Source organism: Podarcis tiliguerta (assembly GCF_965153285.1).
Source record: "Podarcis tiliguerta genome assembly, chromosome: 2".
Lineage (NCBI taxonomy): Eukaryota > Metazoa > Chordata > Lepidosauria > Squamata > Lacertidae > Podarcis > Podarcis tiliguerta.
In genome coordinates this window covers 101,527,110-101,541,895 of record NC_139535.1, presented here as the reverse complement: position 1 = coordinate 101,541,895, position 14,786 = coordinate 101,527,110, and the positions used below count along the sequence as shown (strand labels likewise).

Genomic DNA, 14,786 nt, shown 5'->3' with positions numbered 1-14,786 from the left:
CTAGATGTGGGCATTGTGGCTGATAAAGGTGGTTCTTTCTCTGAGTATTGGTATAGATATTATCTAAATATATATATATATTTATATTTAATTGTCTTTGCTTTGCACAGGGAAAACCTCCTGCTGGCTCAACTTTGATATGGAAGTGCTGAGGCAACAATACCTAGCGATTCATGCGCACAGGATAACGCTGGGTAAGAGCAAAGCAGGGCAAAGGCAGGAGCTCTGTATCTTAAATATGCCCCATGTATCTAATTTATCACTGGACAGTTGCGGAATATGGGCTCAAGCATCCTTAGATTGTTGTCCGCATTATTAAACTTACCACCATGATTCCTGTCATTCAGTCTCTGTATGTAGTTTGCAGTTTAAAAAAACAAATCCAGTTTTGCACCAAGAAAGAATGAAGTGGATTGATTATGCAGATCAAGCAAATCCACATCAGCATACCTTTAAAGCTACCCATCCCAGCCCTAATAGGGATGCGGGTGGCGCTGTGGGTTAAACCACAGAGCCTAGGGCTTGCCGATCAGAAGGTTGGCGGTTCGAATCCCCCCAACGGGGTGAGCTCCCGTTGCTTGGTCCCTGCTCCTGCCAACCTAGCAGTTCGAAACCACGTCAAAGTGCAAGTAGATAAATAGGTACTGCTCCAGCGGGAAGGTAAACAGTGTTTCCGTGCTCTGCTCTGGTTCTCCAGAAGTGGCTTAATCATGCTGGCCACATGACCCAGAAGCTGTACGCCGGCTCCCTCGGCCAATAAAGCCAGCTGAGCGCCACAACCCCAGAGTCGGCCACGACTGGACCTAATGGTCAGGGGTCCCTTTACCTTTACCTTTATCCCAGCCCTAGGATGTTCTGCATTTAATTACCTGTATGATGCGGGTCAGAGAATTTGGCTGGGGCAATGTCTAGTTATCAACTCCCTGTTTTGTGTTTTGTTTTCGCAGAAACACGCCGCAAAGCCTCTGCTTGGCAAAGGAACTTGGGATACCCACTGGCCATGCTTTCTTTGCTATCTCTAACGGTAAATGTCAGGACTGAAATTGGGGTTGGCAAATTTGGTGGGTTTTTTTTTTTTTTTTTAAAGCCTTTAAATGGCAGCATCGTAGCCGATCGCCATCTCTTCAGTCAGAAAAAATGAATGTCAGAAAACAGCAGACTTCGCTTTGCGATCTCTGTTTGCTGCCAAGCAGCCTCTTGCGCGTTGCAGAGGATTCTGGGAACGCATTCAACAACAGCCTGCCATTTTGGACTGGCCTGAAGGGCCAAGCCAACAAAATGGCGATTGCCTGACGCAGCGTGATTGGTGCTGCAGCCCAAGCGGTGGCTGGGCAAAGGCCCCCACCTGCTTTGCACCTCTCCAGGGAAGGAAATGGTGTCCCACTGGGCGGTCCTGTGCCGCCAAGGTGCTCTGGTCGCCCCAGGTCCATGGTAGCCAGGCCCCTGCAGAGGTTACATTTGCCCTGGGCCTCAGAGGCCTAAGCTTGCCAGGGGGCACTGCTACGGGCCTGTCGGACTTACACTGTTTCAGTTTATAACTTTATTCTAACAAGACTCCAAGCCCCGGGCCTCAGTCAAGCTCCGCACAGGCCTGGCCAGGCCCACTCCCAGTCTTCTCCCCTCTCTTCTTGGAGAGTTTAGCTGGGGTGGGAATTTCTGTGCCATCCCACTTGGTCTCTGAGGCTGGGAAGAAGGCCTGTAGCTTGACAGGCAGCGGTGGTTCCCTCACGTCTGTGAGCGAAAGCGCCAAACCCGTTTCCTAGAGGCTTGGCAATGGGTGGAATGGAGTCTGTGTCTCTCTTGCTATAGGGAGCCAAGCTTTTTGTTTACTGATTCTGCAGGCAAATACGTGTATGTCCCAGACAGGATACTGTCCTTGCTCTGTACTTTTGGTGGCTTCCTCGTATTTATGGGAAGCTCCTTGCTTAGACAATATGTGTTAAAAGATGCCTGGAAGGGAGCACTAGGGCATTTCTGTATGTTGTGCTGTCCTTTTTCAAAGGCCCAAACCAGGGCTGCCTACCAGTTCTGAAGGCTAGGCTCTGGCCTCCCTGTTGAATGCAGTCTGCCTCTGAATACCTACTGCTGGAAGCTGCAGGAGGGAAGAGTGCTGCTGCGCTCAGGTCCTACTTGCAGGCTCCCTGCATGTATTTGGTTGGCCACTTTGAGAGCAGAATGCTGGACTAGTTGGGCCACTGCTCCTTCAGGCTCTTCTTAGGTTCTTATGCTGGTTCTATATTGATAGGGACGCAGGTGGCGCTGTGGTCTACACGACTGAGCCTCTTGGGCTTGCTGATCGGAAGGTCGGCGGTTCAAATCCCCATGACGGGGTGAGCTCTGTTCCAGCTCCTGCCAACATAGCAGTTCAAAAGCACACCAGTGCAAGTAGATAAATAGGTACCGCTCCTGTGGGAAGGTAAACAGTGTTTCTGTGGGCTCTGGTTTCCATCATGGTGTTCCCTTGCACCAGAAACGGTTTAGTCATGCTGGCCACATGACCCAGAAAGCTGTCTGTGGACAAACGCCGGCTCCCTCAGCCTGAAAGCGAGATGAGCGATGCAACCCCATAGTTGCTTTTGGCTGGACTTAACCATTCAGGGGTCTTTACCTTATATTGATATCTTCCCCCTTCCTGCTATCTTTTCCAGGGCATCTCTGTTCTGGTTGTCTGTTTTCATGTCTTGGAGCTGCTGTTGGATGATGCGGCCATGCCTCGAGGGATCCAGGTGAGAGAAATAACCCTTTTGCCAGAGTCTCCTAAGCCATCATTTGTACTGGAGCGTTCTCCAGCCGCTCTCTCTTCATGGCTTCGGCTTCTTGTCTCACCCTGTTGAGTTGCTTAATTTCTCTGAGCTACTATTTCGCTTGCAAGACATAGAATAAATTCAAAGGTTCAAGAGGCTTAACCATTGAAATGCCTACCTTTCATGCATCTAGACCACTGTTCGAAACTCCCATTGTTCCAGGCACATTTTGCAACAGGGAATTTCATTAGCACGATCAGTTTCTGTGCTCTGGCCGCAGTACTGCGCCTGAGATTTCAGATTAAAACTGCAGAGTGGAAGGAAAGGAGGACCTTTTTCTGCCTCCCCACTTCCAGCTACTCTCTGACGACTGGAGAAGAGACCCTCTTAAGGATATTAGAGGGATGGGCAGGGGAAGGACTAAACCATGTGAAAAATGAACATAAGATTTTAGCTGCAGTTTATTCATTTTCAGCTTTGTATTCTTGTTATAAAAAAGTGCACCCATAACCTCAGTTTAAGGTGCCATTTAGCTCCTAGCTTTCGTATCTCACTTTCTAACACTGGTCTAGACTGATGGGTACACTGCACCAAGATAAGTCTAATTTGCAGAAAGCATATTGCTTTATTCAGCTCCTCCCTCCCCAAAGGAACCTAATCACACATTTCTCCTTTTGTCTCTCCCTTCCCAGGATGCACCATTGGGAAAAGTTTCTTTCTCTGTCTTTGGCTCTTTTGGGGCAGCCATGCAAGTGATCCTCATATTGTATCCTTTGCAGTTTGTCCGTTTTGGAACTTCCCTCCTGCACCGTTACTTTGCGATACGAAGATTGCCGGGCAGGTTCCACTGTCAAAAAAGTTGCTTCTCCATTGCAGGTTTCTCTTAACCTTCTCCTTGTTAGCCAAAACGTGTGACTCTCTCCCTGGCCTGCCCTACTTCTTCATCATCAAGCAGCACTGCTGTGATCGTCAGACTCTGGCAGGGCAAGACCTTCCTTGCCCTGAAGACTCATTTCCTGAGCATCATACAGTGGTACCTCGGGTTAAGTACTTAATTCGTTCCAGAGGTCTGTTCTTAACCTGAAACTGTTCTTAACCTGAAGCACCACTTTAGCTCATGGGGCCTCCTGCTGCCGCCGTGCCGCCGGAGCACGATTTTTGTTCTCATCCTGAAGCAAAGTTCTTAACCCGAGGTAATATCTGGGTTATCGGAATCTGTAACCTGAAGCATATGTAACCTGAAGCGTATGTAACCCGAGGTACCACTGTAGTAACATTTCTGTTCTGAGCCTTACTTCTGTGGAAAGGGGGGAAGCGAAAGCTTTGTTTTAAAGAAGTTTCTCTGTGCATGATTTGTGTGTGCGCACACATGCTTCTCTTCAGAAGTCCTGCTTCCCAGCCTGTCCTTGGTGATGACAATTTCTCCATCAGTCTTCCTTAACCCTCTTTTGTATTAGCTACCTAATGATTTCCTCCGTGGTGGGATTCTACAGCTCCCCACTCTTTACCAAACTGCTGCCTGAGCAACATGACACAGCCATGACCAAGGTACTCTATATATCTGGTTGTTTTGTTTAAATCGACACCACTGTTGCTGGTGACATCCCTGGCCAACCCATTGGCTGAGCCGCTCGGCTGGAAAAAAGCAGAAATACAAAAACCGTTATATCTCAGCTGCTGAGAGAGGGAGGATCATTTACAGCATGGGTAGGCAAATTAAGGCCCAGGGGCCGGATCCGGCCCAATCGCCTTCTAAATCCGGCTGAGGACAGTCCAGGAATCAGCGTGTTTTTACATGAGTAGAATGTGTCCTTTTATTTAAAACGCATCTCTGGGTTATTTGTGGGGCATAGGAATTTGTTCATTTTTTTTTTTTTCAAAATATAGTCCGGCCCCCAACAAGGTCTGAGGGACAGTGGACCGGCCCCCTGCTGAAAAAGTTTGCTGACCCCTGATTTATTGCATGTTAATGGGAGCTCCTGATCTGAAAGCAGGAGAGGGGCCAGGAAATTTCAAAGAAATGGGGAGTCAGAGAGGCTGCTAGCGAGTAGGACTTGGTGGGTTTTTTTAATGGTTCGTTCTCTGCCTTTATTTTTTTTAAATTTTATTTTGACAAAGTAATAATCATAAGTAAATAATAATAAAAATGTGCACCCCACCACTGAGATCATTCCACTGTAGCTACCCAACCTCCCAAAATTTCAACACCTCTTGCGATGGTTTGACCCTTGTCCGTTTTAACAGTACAGATTCTACGAACACCTTGCATATCTCCTCAAAATCATTTCTCCTGCATATTCCCAGTCTTACCTTAATGGCACATGTTAATTTATCGTTAATAGCTATACCCCATGCCTCTTTATACCATTCTTCTGTTTTGTATTCTGCTTGCCCCTTCCACTTCCTAGCTATCCTAATTTGTGCAGCTGTCAATCAATTTGTGAGCAAGTCCTTCATAGCCTGCGAACCTCCCACCCCGTTGTAAATTGATAATAACGCTACCTCTGGACTTTTGGTCAGCTTTCACCCAGTGATTCCTGCTGTCTGCTTAAACACCCTTTGCCAGGAAAATGGTACATATGTACACCCCCACCACATGTGAACATAATTCCCTGTTTCCTGGCATCCCCTCCAGCATAACACTGAGTATTCCTTGTTTATTTGATTTAATCTGACTGCGAGTAGGACTTGCGAACTGCAGAGAGGCAGTGGGGGGCTGAGTGAGTTACAGCTCGCACCCGTAAGAGCTAAGGCACAGAGCCTCCTCTTTGAGGGGTGGGGAATAATTGTGGCTATGATGCTACCGCCTTGCTAGTCTGCAGTCAAAAGTCATATGGGTTTCTATGTCATTGGAATGGATGCTGGGAGCTCAGGATTGTCTACTCTGATTGGCAGACGGCTCTCCAGGAGATGCCATGATTTGAACCTGGGAACTTCTCTCGGCGTGTTCTGTCTCTGAGCTATGTTTATTCCAAGATGCTTTTCCTTGCAGATAATCGGGAACTGTGTCTCGTTGTTGGTGTTGAGCTCTGCCCTCCCAGTTTTGTCTCGGACTTTGGGTGAGTTTTGCCTATTTCACTCTGTCCTCCTCATCTTCAGAGGATTCAGCCTCACTGTTGAAAAACTCCTGTGTAGGCAGGGCCGTGTGTTTTCAAAACAAATACACCCAGCTCAAGCAAACCCCCCCTCTTTTTGAGTTTGATAGTAATACGGGCTACACATACAGTGGTACCTTGGTTCTCAAACTTAATCCATTCCGGAAGTCCGTTCCAAAACCAAGGCACGCTTTCCCATACAAAGTAATCCAAAATGAATTAATCCGTTCCAGACTTTTAAAAACAACCCCTAAAACGGGAATTTAGCGTGAACTTTACTATTTAACGAGACCATTGTTCCATAAAATGAAAGCGATTAACAATGTACTACAGTCACACAGTTGGCTCATGTCAAGTTTGTGGTCAACCAAGACTCCTAGATCCTTTTCACATGTACTGCTCTCAAGCCAGGTGTCACCCATCTTGTATTTGTGCCTCTCATTTTTTTTGCCCAAGTGCAATACTTTACATTTCTCCCTGTTAAAGGAGATGACCTTGAAGATTCAAGTGTGTGCGGCATGGCCAGCATTTTTATTTTTATTATTATTTCTTTCTCTCCATCTCAGGAATCACGAGGTTTGACCTGCTTGGCGACTTTGGGAGGTTTAACTGGCTAGGAAACTTCTACATTGTCTTTCTCTACAACATGCTCTTTGCTGGCCTCACGACTCTTTGCCTGGTGAAAAAATTCACCTGGGCTGTGCAAGCTGAACTCATCAGGGCATTTGGTAAGTGCTGGTGTTTTCCCCCCCTTCAAGCTCTCCTCTGTCTATTTGTTACAGTGATATTGGGAAAGAGAACTGTTAAGTAGTCTGATCAGCAACGAAGGGACCACCATGTCCTGCGGAGAAGGGAAAGAACATAAGATGTGGTCCCATTAGGGCTGCGGCTTCCTTCTGTGGAGGTTGACTATGACCTAGTTTACATGTCATGCTAAGCTAAACCATGGCTTGGTGCAAACGCATGGGCTTGAGAAGAGGAGAGCCACTTGCTCTTCTCCAGTCATACTGCTTTGCTGTGCTTTGGCTTGGCTTAGCACATCATCTGAACCCGGCTTGGTAAGTTCAGCTCTCTCCGAGCTAACCATGAGCTGGAACCAAAGTTTCCCCCTGTGGTTTATCTGGGGCAGCTAAACTACCAGCCTTGGTTTGGACAAGATGCTAGGCTGTAATTTGGCTTACCTGGTTTACCAACCAGGCCGAAGTGTGGTGGGCCCTGGGGGTTTCTTGGAGCATTCTGAACCTACCTAGGGTTGTCGGTTCACAGCACGGAAAACTTTTCTGCCCATGGAACATCTGTTTTGCATGTGAGGAGCACCCCCCCCACACCCCGCCCCCAGTTCATTTCCTGTCTCGGCAGGCTCGCTGTGCGTGTTCATATTATTTACTATTCTTATCAGCCCCTTTCCAGCCACACGCTCGGAAACGTTTGCAACAAATACATTGGTACCTTGGTTCTCAAACTTAATCCGTTCCGGAAGTCCGTTCCAAAACCAAGGCGTGTTTTCTCATGGAAAGTAATGCAAAACATTCTTTTTGTTTTCTGTTATGTGAATGATGTCATGATGATAAAAATATGTAAAATTCCATTAAAAAAATTTTTTTTAAGGAAAGTAATGCAAAACAGATTAATCGGTTCCAGATTTATTAAAACAACCCCTGAAACAGCAATTTAACATGAATTTTACTATCTAACAAGACCATTGATCTGTAAAATGAAAGCAATAATCAAGAAGACAGTATTGTAGATGATAAAAAAAAATAATTGTTACCTGCACTGACGATAGTCATTGTTTGGATTTTTTCCATTTGGCTTTTATCCATTTCTGCAGTCACACAATCAATCAAACAGTAGTTGAACTGGGTTGCACACAGTCACAAAAACAAATGAACTGAAAAAAGCCTCAAAAACAAAATGCAAAATAAATAGCAAAAACAAAAGCTCCAAACTTACTCCGTTCCGGAAGTCCATTTGACTTCCGTAATGTTCAAAAACCAAGGCACAGCTTCTGATTGGTGCAGGCGCCCCGGAAACAATAGCTGACAGCCACATCGGATGTTCAGCTTCCGAAAAACTGGAACACTTACTTCTGGGTTTTTGGTGTTTGGGAACCAAGGTGTTTGAGAACCAAAGTACCACTGTAATAAAATTGCAACGATGGAACTGCCAAGGAGTGTGGTGGAGTCTCCTTCTTTGGAGGTCTTTAAGCAGAGGCTTGACAACCATATGTCAGGAGTGCTCTGATGGTGTTTCCTGCTTGGCAGGGGGTTGGACTCGATGGCCCTTGTGGTCTCTTCCAACTCTATGATTCTATGAACAACTTGTTCAGTTGGTCTTCTTCCTGCCTGGGTATTGGGATGAGAGACTGCAGGTTTTGGCCTTTAATCTCCTCCTCCTCCTCTCTTTCTCTCCAGGCCTCCACAAACTGCCTCTACCTGTGACTCGATCCCACCAGCCATGCAAGCTCAGCTAGGAACAGTGTTGGTGCCTGAACCAAGCCTGGCAAGGCCGCCCACCTTGCCCGTGAGCCACAGCCGGGACATCCTTACCTTGACGTCGTGATTGTTGCTTGTCTTCTGAGCCATCGGACTGCAGCAGACGAGGGTGGGGCAGACAGCTGCCTTTGCCCTGCCTTCATTTTGACCAATGACTAGTCGGAAAGGAGGGAGGGTGGCGTTTTCAGCCTCCCCTCCCCATTTCCCAGAGGGCGATAGACTCGAACCACTCTTGCGACCTCGCTGTCTGCTCTGAGGTCCCCGTTCCTATCAGCTGAGGGAACATCTCAGTAGTTCACACTGTGACTTCGGAACTGGGGCGGTGTGAAGAGGTTGTGCAGAAAGAGGCCTTGGACTGTCTTAGAGAGAGATTGATGTAGAATTGGCCCCGGGGCTTTGTTAGGGAGCAATGCGGGAGAGACAGGCTGCGGGGGGAAAGTCCCTTGCCCCCGCAGGGGTGCTGCAGATTCCTGCTCTAGCTCCCTCTCTTCCTTGTTTACATTTGACATTGTCTTAAACCTCATGCCCATGTTGGCCTCTCGCTAGACCGTAGGGCTGAAAACCTTTCCAGTTAGGAATTCTGAGCCAGTTCTGTGTAGTAGATCGAACTCCGTTCCATTGTTTACATACCTCACACAAGTGCAATATAAGCTGGCGCTATTGAGCCATTTATCCATGGCTTTCTGTTCAGCAGCCATCTCTGTGAGAGACTATTATATGTGTGTGTGTGCGTGTGTGTGTGTGTGTGTGTGTGTGCGCGCGCACACTCTTGCTCTTCGTGTTCTTTAAAATTTGCCCTGCAACATGTAAGCTTCCCTTGTCCGTAACGCTGGGTGTCGACTCAAAGTAATGGTGGACACATCTAATCAGTTTCTACTCCGTTTCCCTCCAAAATGGAAACTGTGTAAGGGGAAGCAGGCCACAGAGAGTGCCCTTGCCCAGCAAGAAGGGATAACTTGCCACAATGGCCACCCTTCCAACTCTTGGACCATTGAGAGGCGGTTGCAGAGTTTGACGTTTTCTGAAATTAAGAACAGAGCTCAAGAACACGGATGCAGCTCTTTTCGTGCCCTGTGACCCCCATGCCTTGCTTCATGCAATCAAATCCCCTTCAAGGGCAAACTGCACGGCCTGTATAACTTGCTTTGCTCTCCATACTCTCTCAGTGTTTCCCAAACTTGGGTCTCCAGTTGTTTTTTGGACTACGGCTCCCATCATCCCTAGCTAGCAGGACCAGTGGTCAAGGATTATGGGAACTGTAGTCCGAAACAGCTGGAGACCCAAGTTTGAGAAACGCTGCTTTAGATCAGGGGGAGCCATTGTGGTGTCGTTCAGGTGCCGCCCAACTATGTCCCTGGCAGGGGCTGATGGGAGTTGGAGTTCAAGAACAGCTGGAGAACGGACACCACATTGACTACTTCTGCTCTAAATACTCCCAGCTTGTAGGAAGATCTCCTGTTATTTGGGTGGGTGGCTGGGAAGGTGAATCTGTTCAATATGGAGGTATATTTTTAAAAATCTGGGGAATGGCAAAGGCATGTTAGAACACGGTTAATGTGGAAGAATGGTGCAATGGGAAACAGCCCCCTAACCCCTCTACTATGAGTGCATCATTTGGGCATCTCTTAGTGGTTGGATGCCAAGCTGTGTTCTCCGGTTTGTCAGGACTCTGTACCCAGTGCTGGATAGGAATTATGAGGAAGTTGAATCCCTTATTTTAATTCCCTATTAATATGGAAGCTCTATGTCAATTACCCAGTTTGAGCCTAAAGGGCAGAAAGTAGAGAGGTATCAAATTTACCAGCCCAGATGGGAGCGGCCATTTTAGTTTTATGGTAGGAGTTGCTGTGTGTGTGTGTGTGTGTGTGTGTGTCTTTTTCCTCCCTGTCTTTGTGGCACCGTCGTTTTGCAGTGTGTATCTATGTGTGCTGGGCAAGACCACAACTGCCTATGCCCCATGTTTGCAGAAAATGCAGAAGTTTGCTTCGAGGCACGTGGGTGCCCCTTGCGGGCAGTTTTGAAGAACGACAGACTGCTGCGCTCTTGTTATTGTGGCAACCATAATCTCCATAAATTTCACAGCCGGAGCTGAACATAGGAGGCCGCACACAAAAGTCCTGCATTCTTAACACAGATCAGACTTCGATTGGGAGGGGAAGGGTTGTGTGAGAATTAATTATTTTGTTGCAGGAACATATTGTGGCATTGCAGGCCCCGCTTCAGAGGGGCCCAACCGAAATGGAGACTTGTGACCCCTGCCTGCCTTTGTTGCTTCATGTAGTGACTGTCTGATCTCAGTACTATACTGTCCATGGGGCTCGTATCCATGTAAGCAATAAATTGCCTAGTCCTCTTTTATCTCCCCTCTTCTCTCTGGCTCCTTATTTTGTGTTGTGGGGGGCTCTGAAAAAAAGGGTGGTTTCTGTCCTGACACGGTAGAGAGAAAACTTTCCAGCTAGCTGTGTCTCTTGAGCATTTGTTTACGTTACTCAATGAATGTTTCATAGAGAGAGCCTCAGATTACCTTTCTGAGCCTCTGTAATCCTGTTCATTTGAATATTGGGTCATTATTTAATGGGGAAGTGAGGCATTTGCCATGCAAATGAGCACCCTGGATTTTGTGGTTTGTCATACCGCAAATGAATTAAAGCAAGGACTGTTTTGAGTCACAACAGCCAATCCAGATTATATAAGGCAGGGTGATTTTTCTGCGTCTTTATAACTAAGTAGCTAGCTACTCCCATTGCAAATTAGTATTTAAAACAACAACAACACCTTAAAAGAGAGCAAACATCTTACCTATACCTATCACTATGGTTCTGTACTGGAGTTAAAAGTCTTGTCTTGTTGTAAACTGGCATGGAGAAATTGTTGGATGTCAACTCCCATCATCCCTGACAATTGACTTGATTGACAATTGTCAATCAGCTTGGGGCTGACGGGAGTTGTTGTCCAACAACATCAGGAGGCCTCCACAATGACTACCCCTGCCTTAGTATTTTAGCTGGTGGGTTGAGACCAACACATCGCTCATGCCCCATTTTCTTTTTGTCTAAAGGGGCTGGGCTTTGACTGGGAGCACCCCAGTGCAAAAGAGGAGAATGGCTCTGTTATATCTCATAGGGTGGGGTCATCTTGCCTGTGACTGGTGTGGGAGCCCTGATCTTTTTGGTACTGGCTCATTTTGGACGGGTGAGAAACATGGCCTCGCCCCCTCATGTTACACAATTCCCATCATCCCTGACTGTCAGCCATCTTGACTTTGGCTGATGGGAGGTAGGAGTGCAACAGAGGACTTACGGGACTGCATTTTTATGTCTCCCTGTTCTAAGAGAAAAGAAGAAAGAGAAATGCTTTCGCAAGTCCTCTCTTTAAACTGGGCCCCATGGTGCAGGTTGGGATTAAAGGTGGGTTTAAGCTTCCAGAAAACTGCTCCCTTTCTCTTATGGGTTCTTCCAGAGTCCGTACAGAGTCCTTAAGTGGGTTCCTTATTGGTAGGAGAAAAATAACAGGCCAACCAGAGTATATTGAGAAGCAAAGCGGCTAGTAAGCCTGATCTTTATTAAAGGAACTGGTGCAACAGGGTCCCCACTCACCACACGCAGGAGGCTAGGAGAACCCACAACAATGGTGCGCAAGCCCCTATAAAAACATTTGAAATTGCCCACCCTGTAGCCTAAGACCATCACCCCTAAAACATCATACATACATCACAGAAGGAGGTGGTCTACAGCAGAAATTTGAGAGTGTTGCTTCTCTCCTGTCTGCTAGGATACCTAATAATGCCTTACTTGTTTGCCTTTTCTGGGTAGCTGGGCCATTCCTTGGAGATGGTAAATACTTTAGTTTCTGAATCTCTTACACATATTGATAGTTTGCTCAGCTTAACAGATAACTTGCCAGACTGTATTTGCAGGGAGGTGTAAGCCCCTACATTCCAAAGACAGTTGGAGAGCTTTTTCCATTTCCTTCCTCCTTGCAGAGAAATATTTGAGGTCAATTTGGGAAAGTCAAAATGGCTTCAGGATTGTTCTCCTGTACTATTTCAGACACGTGGTTTATATACTTATGTATGTGTTTGCCTTGTACGTTTATGAACATTCATTTTATATTTGAGACCTTAGAATTCTTATAACAGGAGGTTGCACAATTGCTCATGTATACTGAGCCTGAAATGAAGCTCATTAAGTATGTTTGACCTCCATATTTTGCGGCAAGCCCCCTGCACCACAGCTACTTGGTTGGCATGACCTGTGCACTGCACAGAGAGGGGTGTTCTTATAGAGACGCCTTGTCTGCTCTGAAGCAATTCTCTTCCTGATCCCTCTCGCATGGCACTCTTGTTCGTAAGGCTACGGTTTACCTGCACAGGCCATGAAGGGTTTTGTGAGAAGTTAAGGAGCTGACTTTGTAGAGGAAATAATTAAAGCAACCGACCACCGGCTACTCTTGATCATAGCTGTCAACCTTCCCTTTTTTTTTTTACGGGAAATTCCCTTATTCCAGCACTGTTTCTTGCTTCCCGCTGCTATATCCCGGATTGTTAGATATCCCGTAGACTGTCCCCAGGACAGGTGAGGCTGCTGATCCCTTATTTTCACGGCTGCTGATCCCTAATTTTCAAATCTGAAAGTTGACAGCTATGCTCTTGATTGGAACAGGTGATGATCGCTGCCCGACACATTGCTTTTCTGCCACCCTCAATGTGGCACTGTGTCATGCATCACGTTAGTGACAAAAGGGAGCAGCAATTCTTCTGTGCATCCTTATGTGAATTCACTGCACTCCCTGGACGGTTAAGTCAAGTCAAAGGCAACTATGGAGTTGCGGCGCTCATCTCGCTTTCGGGCTGAGTGAGCCGGCATTCACCCACAGACAGCTTTCCGGGTCATGTAGCCAGCATGACTAAACCACTTCTGGAGCAACAGGACACCGTGACGGAAACCAGAGTGCACGGAAGCGGCATTTACCTTCCTGCCACAGTGGTACCTATTTATCTACTTGAGCTGGTGTGCTTTCGAACCGCTAGGTTGGCAGGAGCTGGTACAGAGCAACAGGAGATCACCCCGTCGCGGGGATTTGAACCACCAACCTTCTGATCAGCAAGCCCAAGAGGCGCAGTGGTTTAGACCACAGCGCCACCTGTGTCCCTGTACCTCTCCTGCAATGCCACATTATTAACCTTAAAGGTGGGGCCTGGGTTATGCTTCACACACGCCTGGGTAAATTTGTGGTGTTTTGTGTTTGTTTTGGCTCTTAGCCATACAGTACTGGAGAAGGTGTCCCCCCCCCCTTTAATGTTTTCTGGTTGCCTGCCCACTGTTGCAGGAGAAAATAATAATCACAATCCAACTCTTCATAAGAAGCGCAGTTTTTTCGAAGGGGGGAAGCTAGTTCTCGTCCTTTATGCTTAGCTGGAAGGTAAGCGGAAAGGCAGGCCTTGGTTGGATTCGGGCGGGGTGTGTGTGTGAGAGAGAGCCTTTTGCTCTGCCATCACATCAGCTCCACCCGACGTGGTGGGCGCATGCAATAGAAGTGTGGGGCTGGCAAGGGGAAAGGGGTCTCAGGAAGGCAGGAAGATGGGCATTTTGCCTGCAGAGAATGAACAGGTTTTGCATTTTGACCTTGTTTGGTTTGTTTCCATGTATCCGGGCATGCAGGAAACCGGCTTGAGAGGGCAGGAAGTGAAGCCATGACTACCCCAGATTGCTCTTGGCTGTGTACACTGACCCAGTGACCTAGACCTGCTCCCCGCCGGCCTTCCTCTTGTGAGGGAGGAAATGTGGTTCTTGGAAAGTCGGTTGAAGACTTGGCGTGAAAACTGGTTGAAAATAAGAGGAGGTGGATTGTCCAATATGGCCAAAGATAGGAATGGTAGTGGCTTCTTTCCTGGGCCTCTAGAAACACACCCTGTCAAGGGTGCCAACTTGAATAAAATATTTGGGGGGGGGGGCAGGTAAGCCCTGCCCCACATAATCACAAGATGCAGTGAGCACAGACCATAGGAACCAATTCCTAGGGCCTGAGGAGTCTTTGACCCCCCAATAAAATATTTGAGCCCCCCAAGTTAATGGCCATTGCCATTCAGAGAGAGAGAGAGAGAGCCGTGTCATGTGATCAATTATGTGGGGTGGGGTTTTCCCCCAATATTTTATTCAGGTTGGCACCCAAGACACACACCATTTGAATGACAATGCCCATTAACTTTGGGAGGCCTGGTTCCCTCAAATATTTTATTGGGGGGTACTGAAGAGACCACAGCCCCTAGGAGTTAGCTTCTGTGCCCAAACCTTCCAAGTGTCCCTGTTTTCCAGGGACATCCCCGATTTAGAGAAGCCGTCCCAGTTTCTGATTTTATCCCGGAATGTCCCTCTCTTCCTTAGGACATCTCTATTTTCATAGGGATACATACACACATTTTTATTAATTTTTTTAACATATCAGTTCCAACA

General features: G+C 47.2%; 1 protein-coding gene across 3 annotated transcripts in view; it reads left to right on the top strand.

Annotated features, from left to right (window-relative positions):
• LMBR1L (limb development membrane protein 1 like) overlaps window positions 1-10,692 on the top strand; it is a 47,103-nt gene extending 36,411 nt beyond the window's left edge. Inside the window, exons 10-18 of one of the 3 annotated variants that reach the window (XR_014508018.1) lie at window positions 111-194; window positions 948-1,024; window positions 2,649-2,726; window positions 3,437-3,510; window positions 4,202-4,292; window positions 5,737-5,803; window positions 6,406-6,567; window positions 8,254-8,973; window positions 9,620-10,692. Coding sequence is in view for 1 of the 3 variants with exons in the window: in XM_083427550.1 (XP_083283676.1) it covers window positions 111-194; window positions 948-1,024; window positions 2,649-2,726; window positions 3,437-3,510; window positions 4,202-4,292; window positions 5,737-5,803; window positions 6,406-6,567; window positions 8,254-8,312 (692 nt within the window). In the remaining 2 variants the exon portion in view is untranslated. Of the gene's footprint in view, window positions 1-110; window positions 195-947; window positions 1,025-2,648; window positions 2,727-3,436; window positions 3,511-4,201; window positions 4,293-5,736; window positions 5,804-6,405; window positions 6,568-8,253 lie in introns of all 3 variants that reach the window. The other 2 variants (XR_014508019.1, XM_083427550.1) reach the window with 2 other exon arrangements.
• Window positions 10,693-14,786: the final 4,094 nt, after the last annotated feature.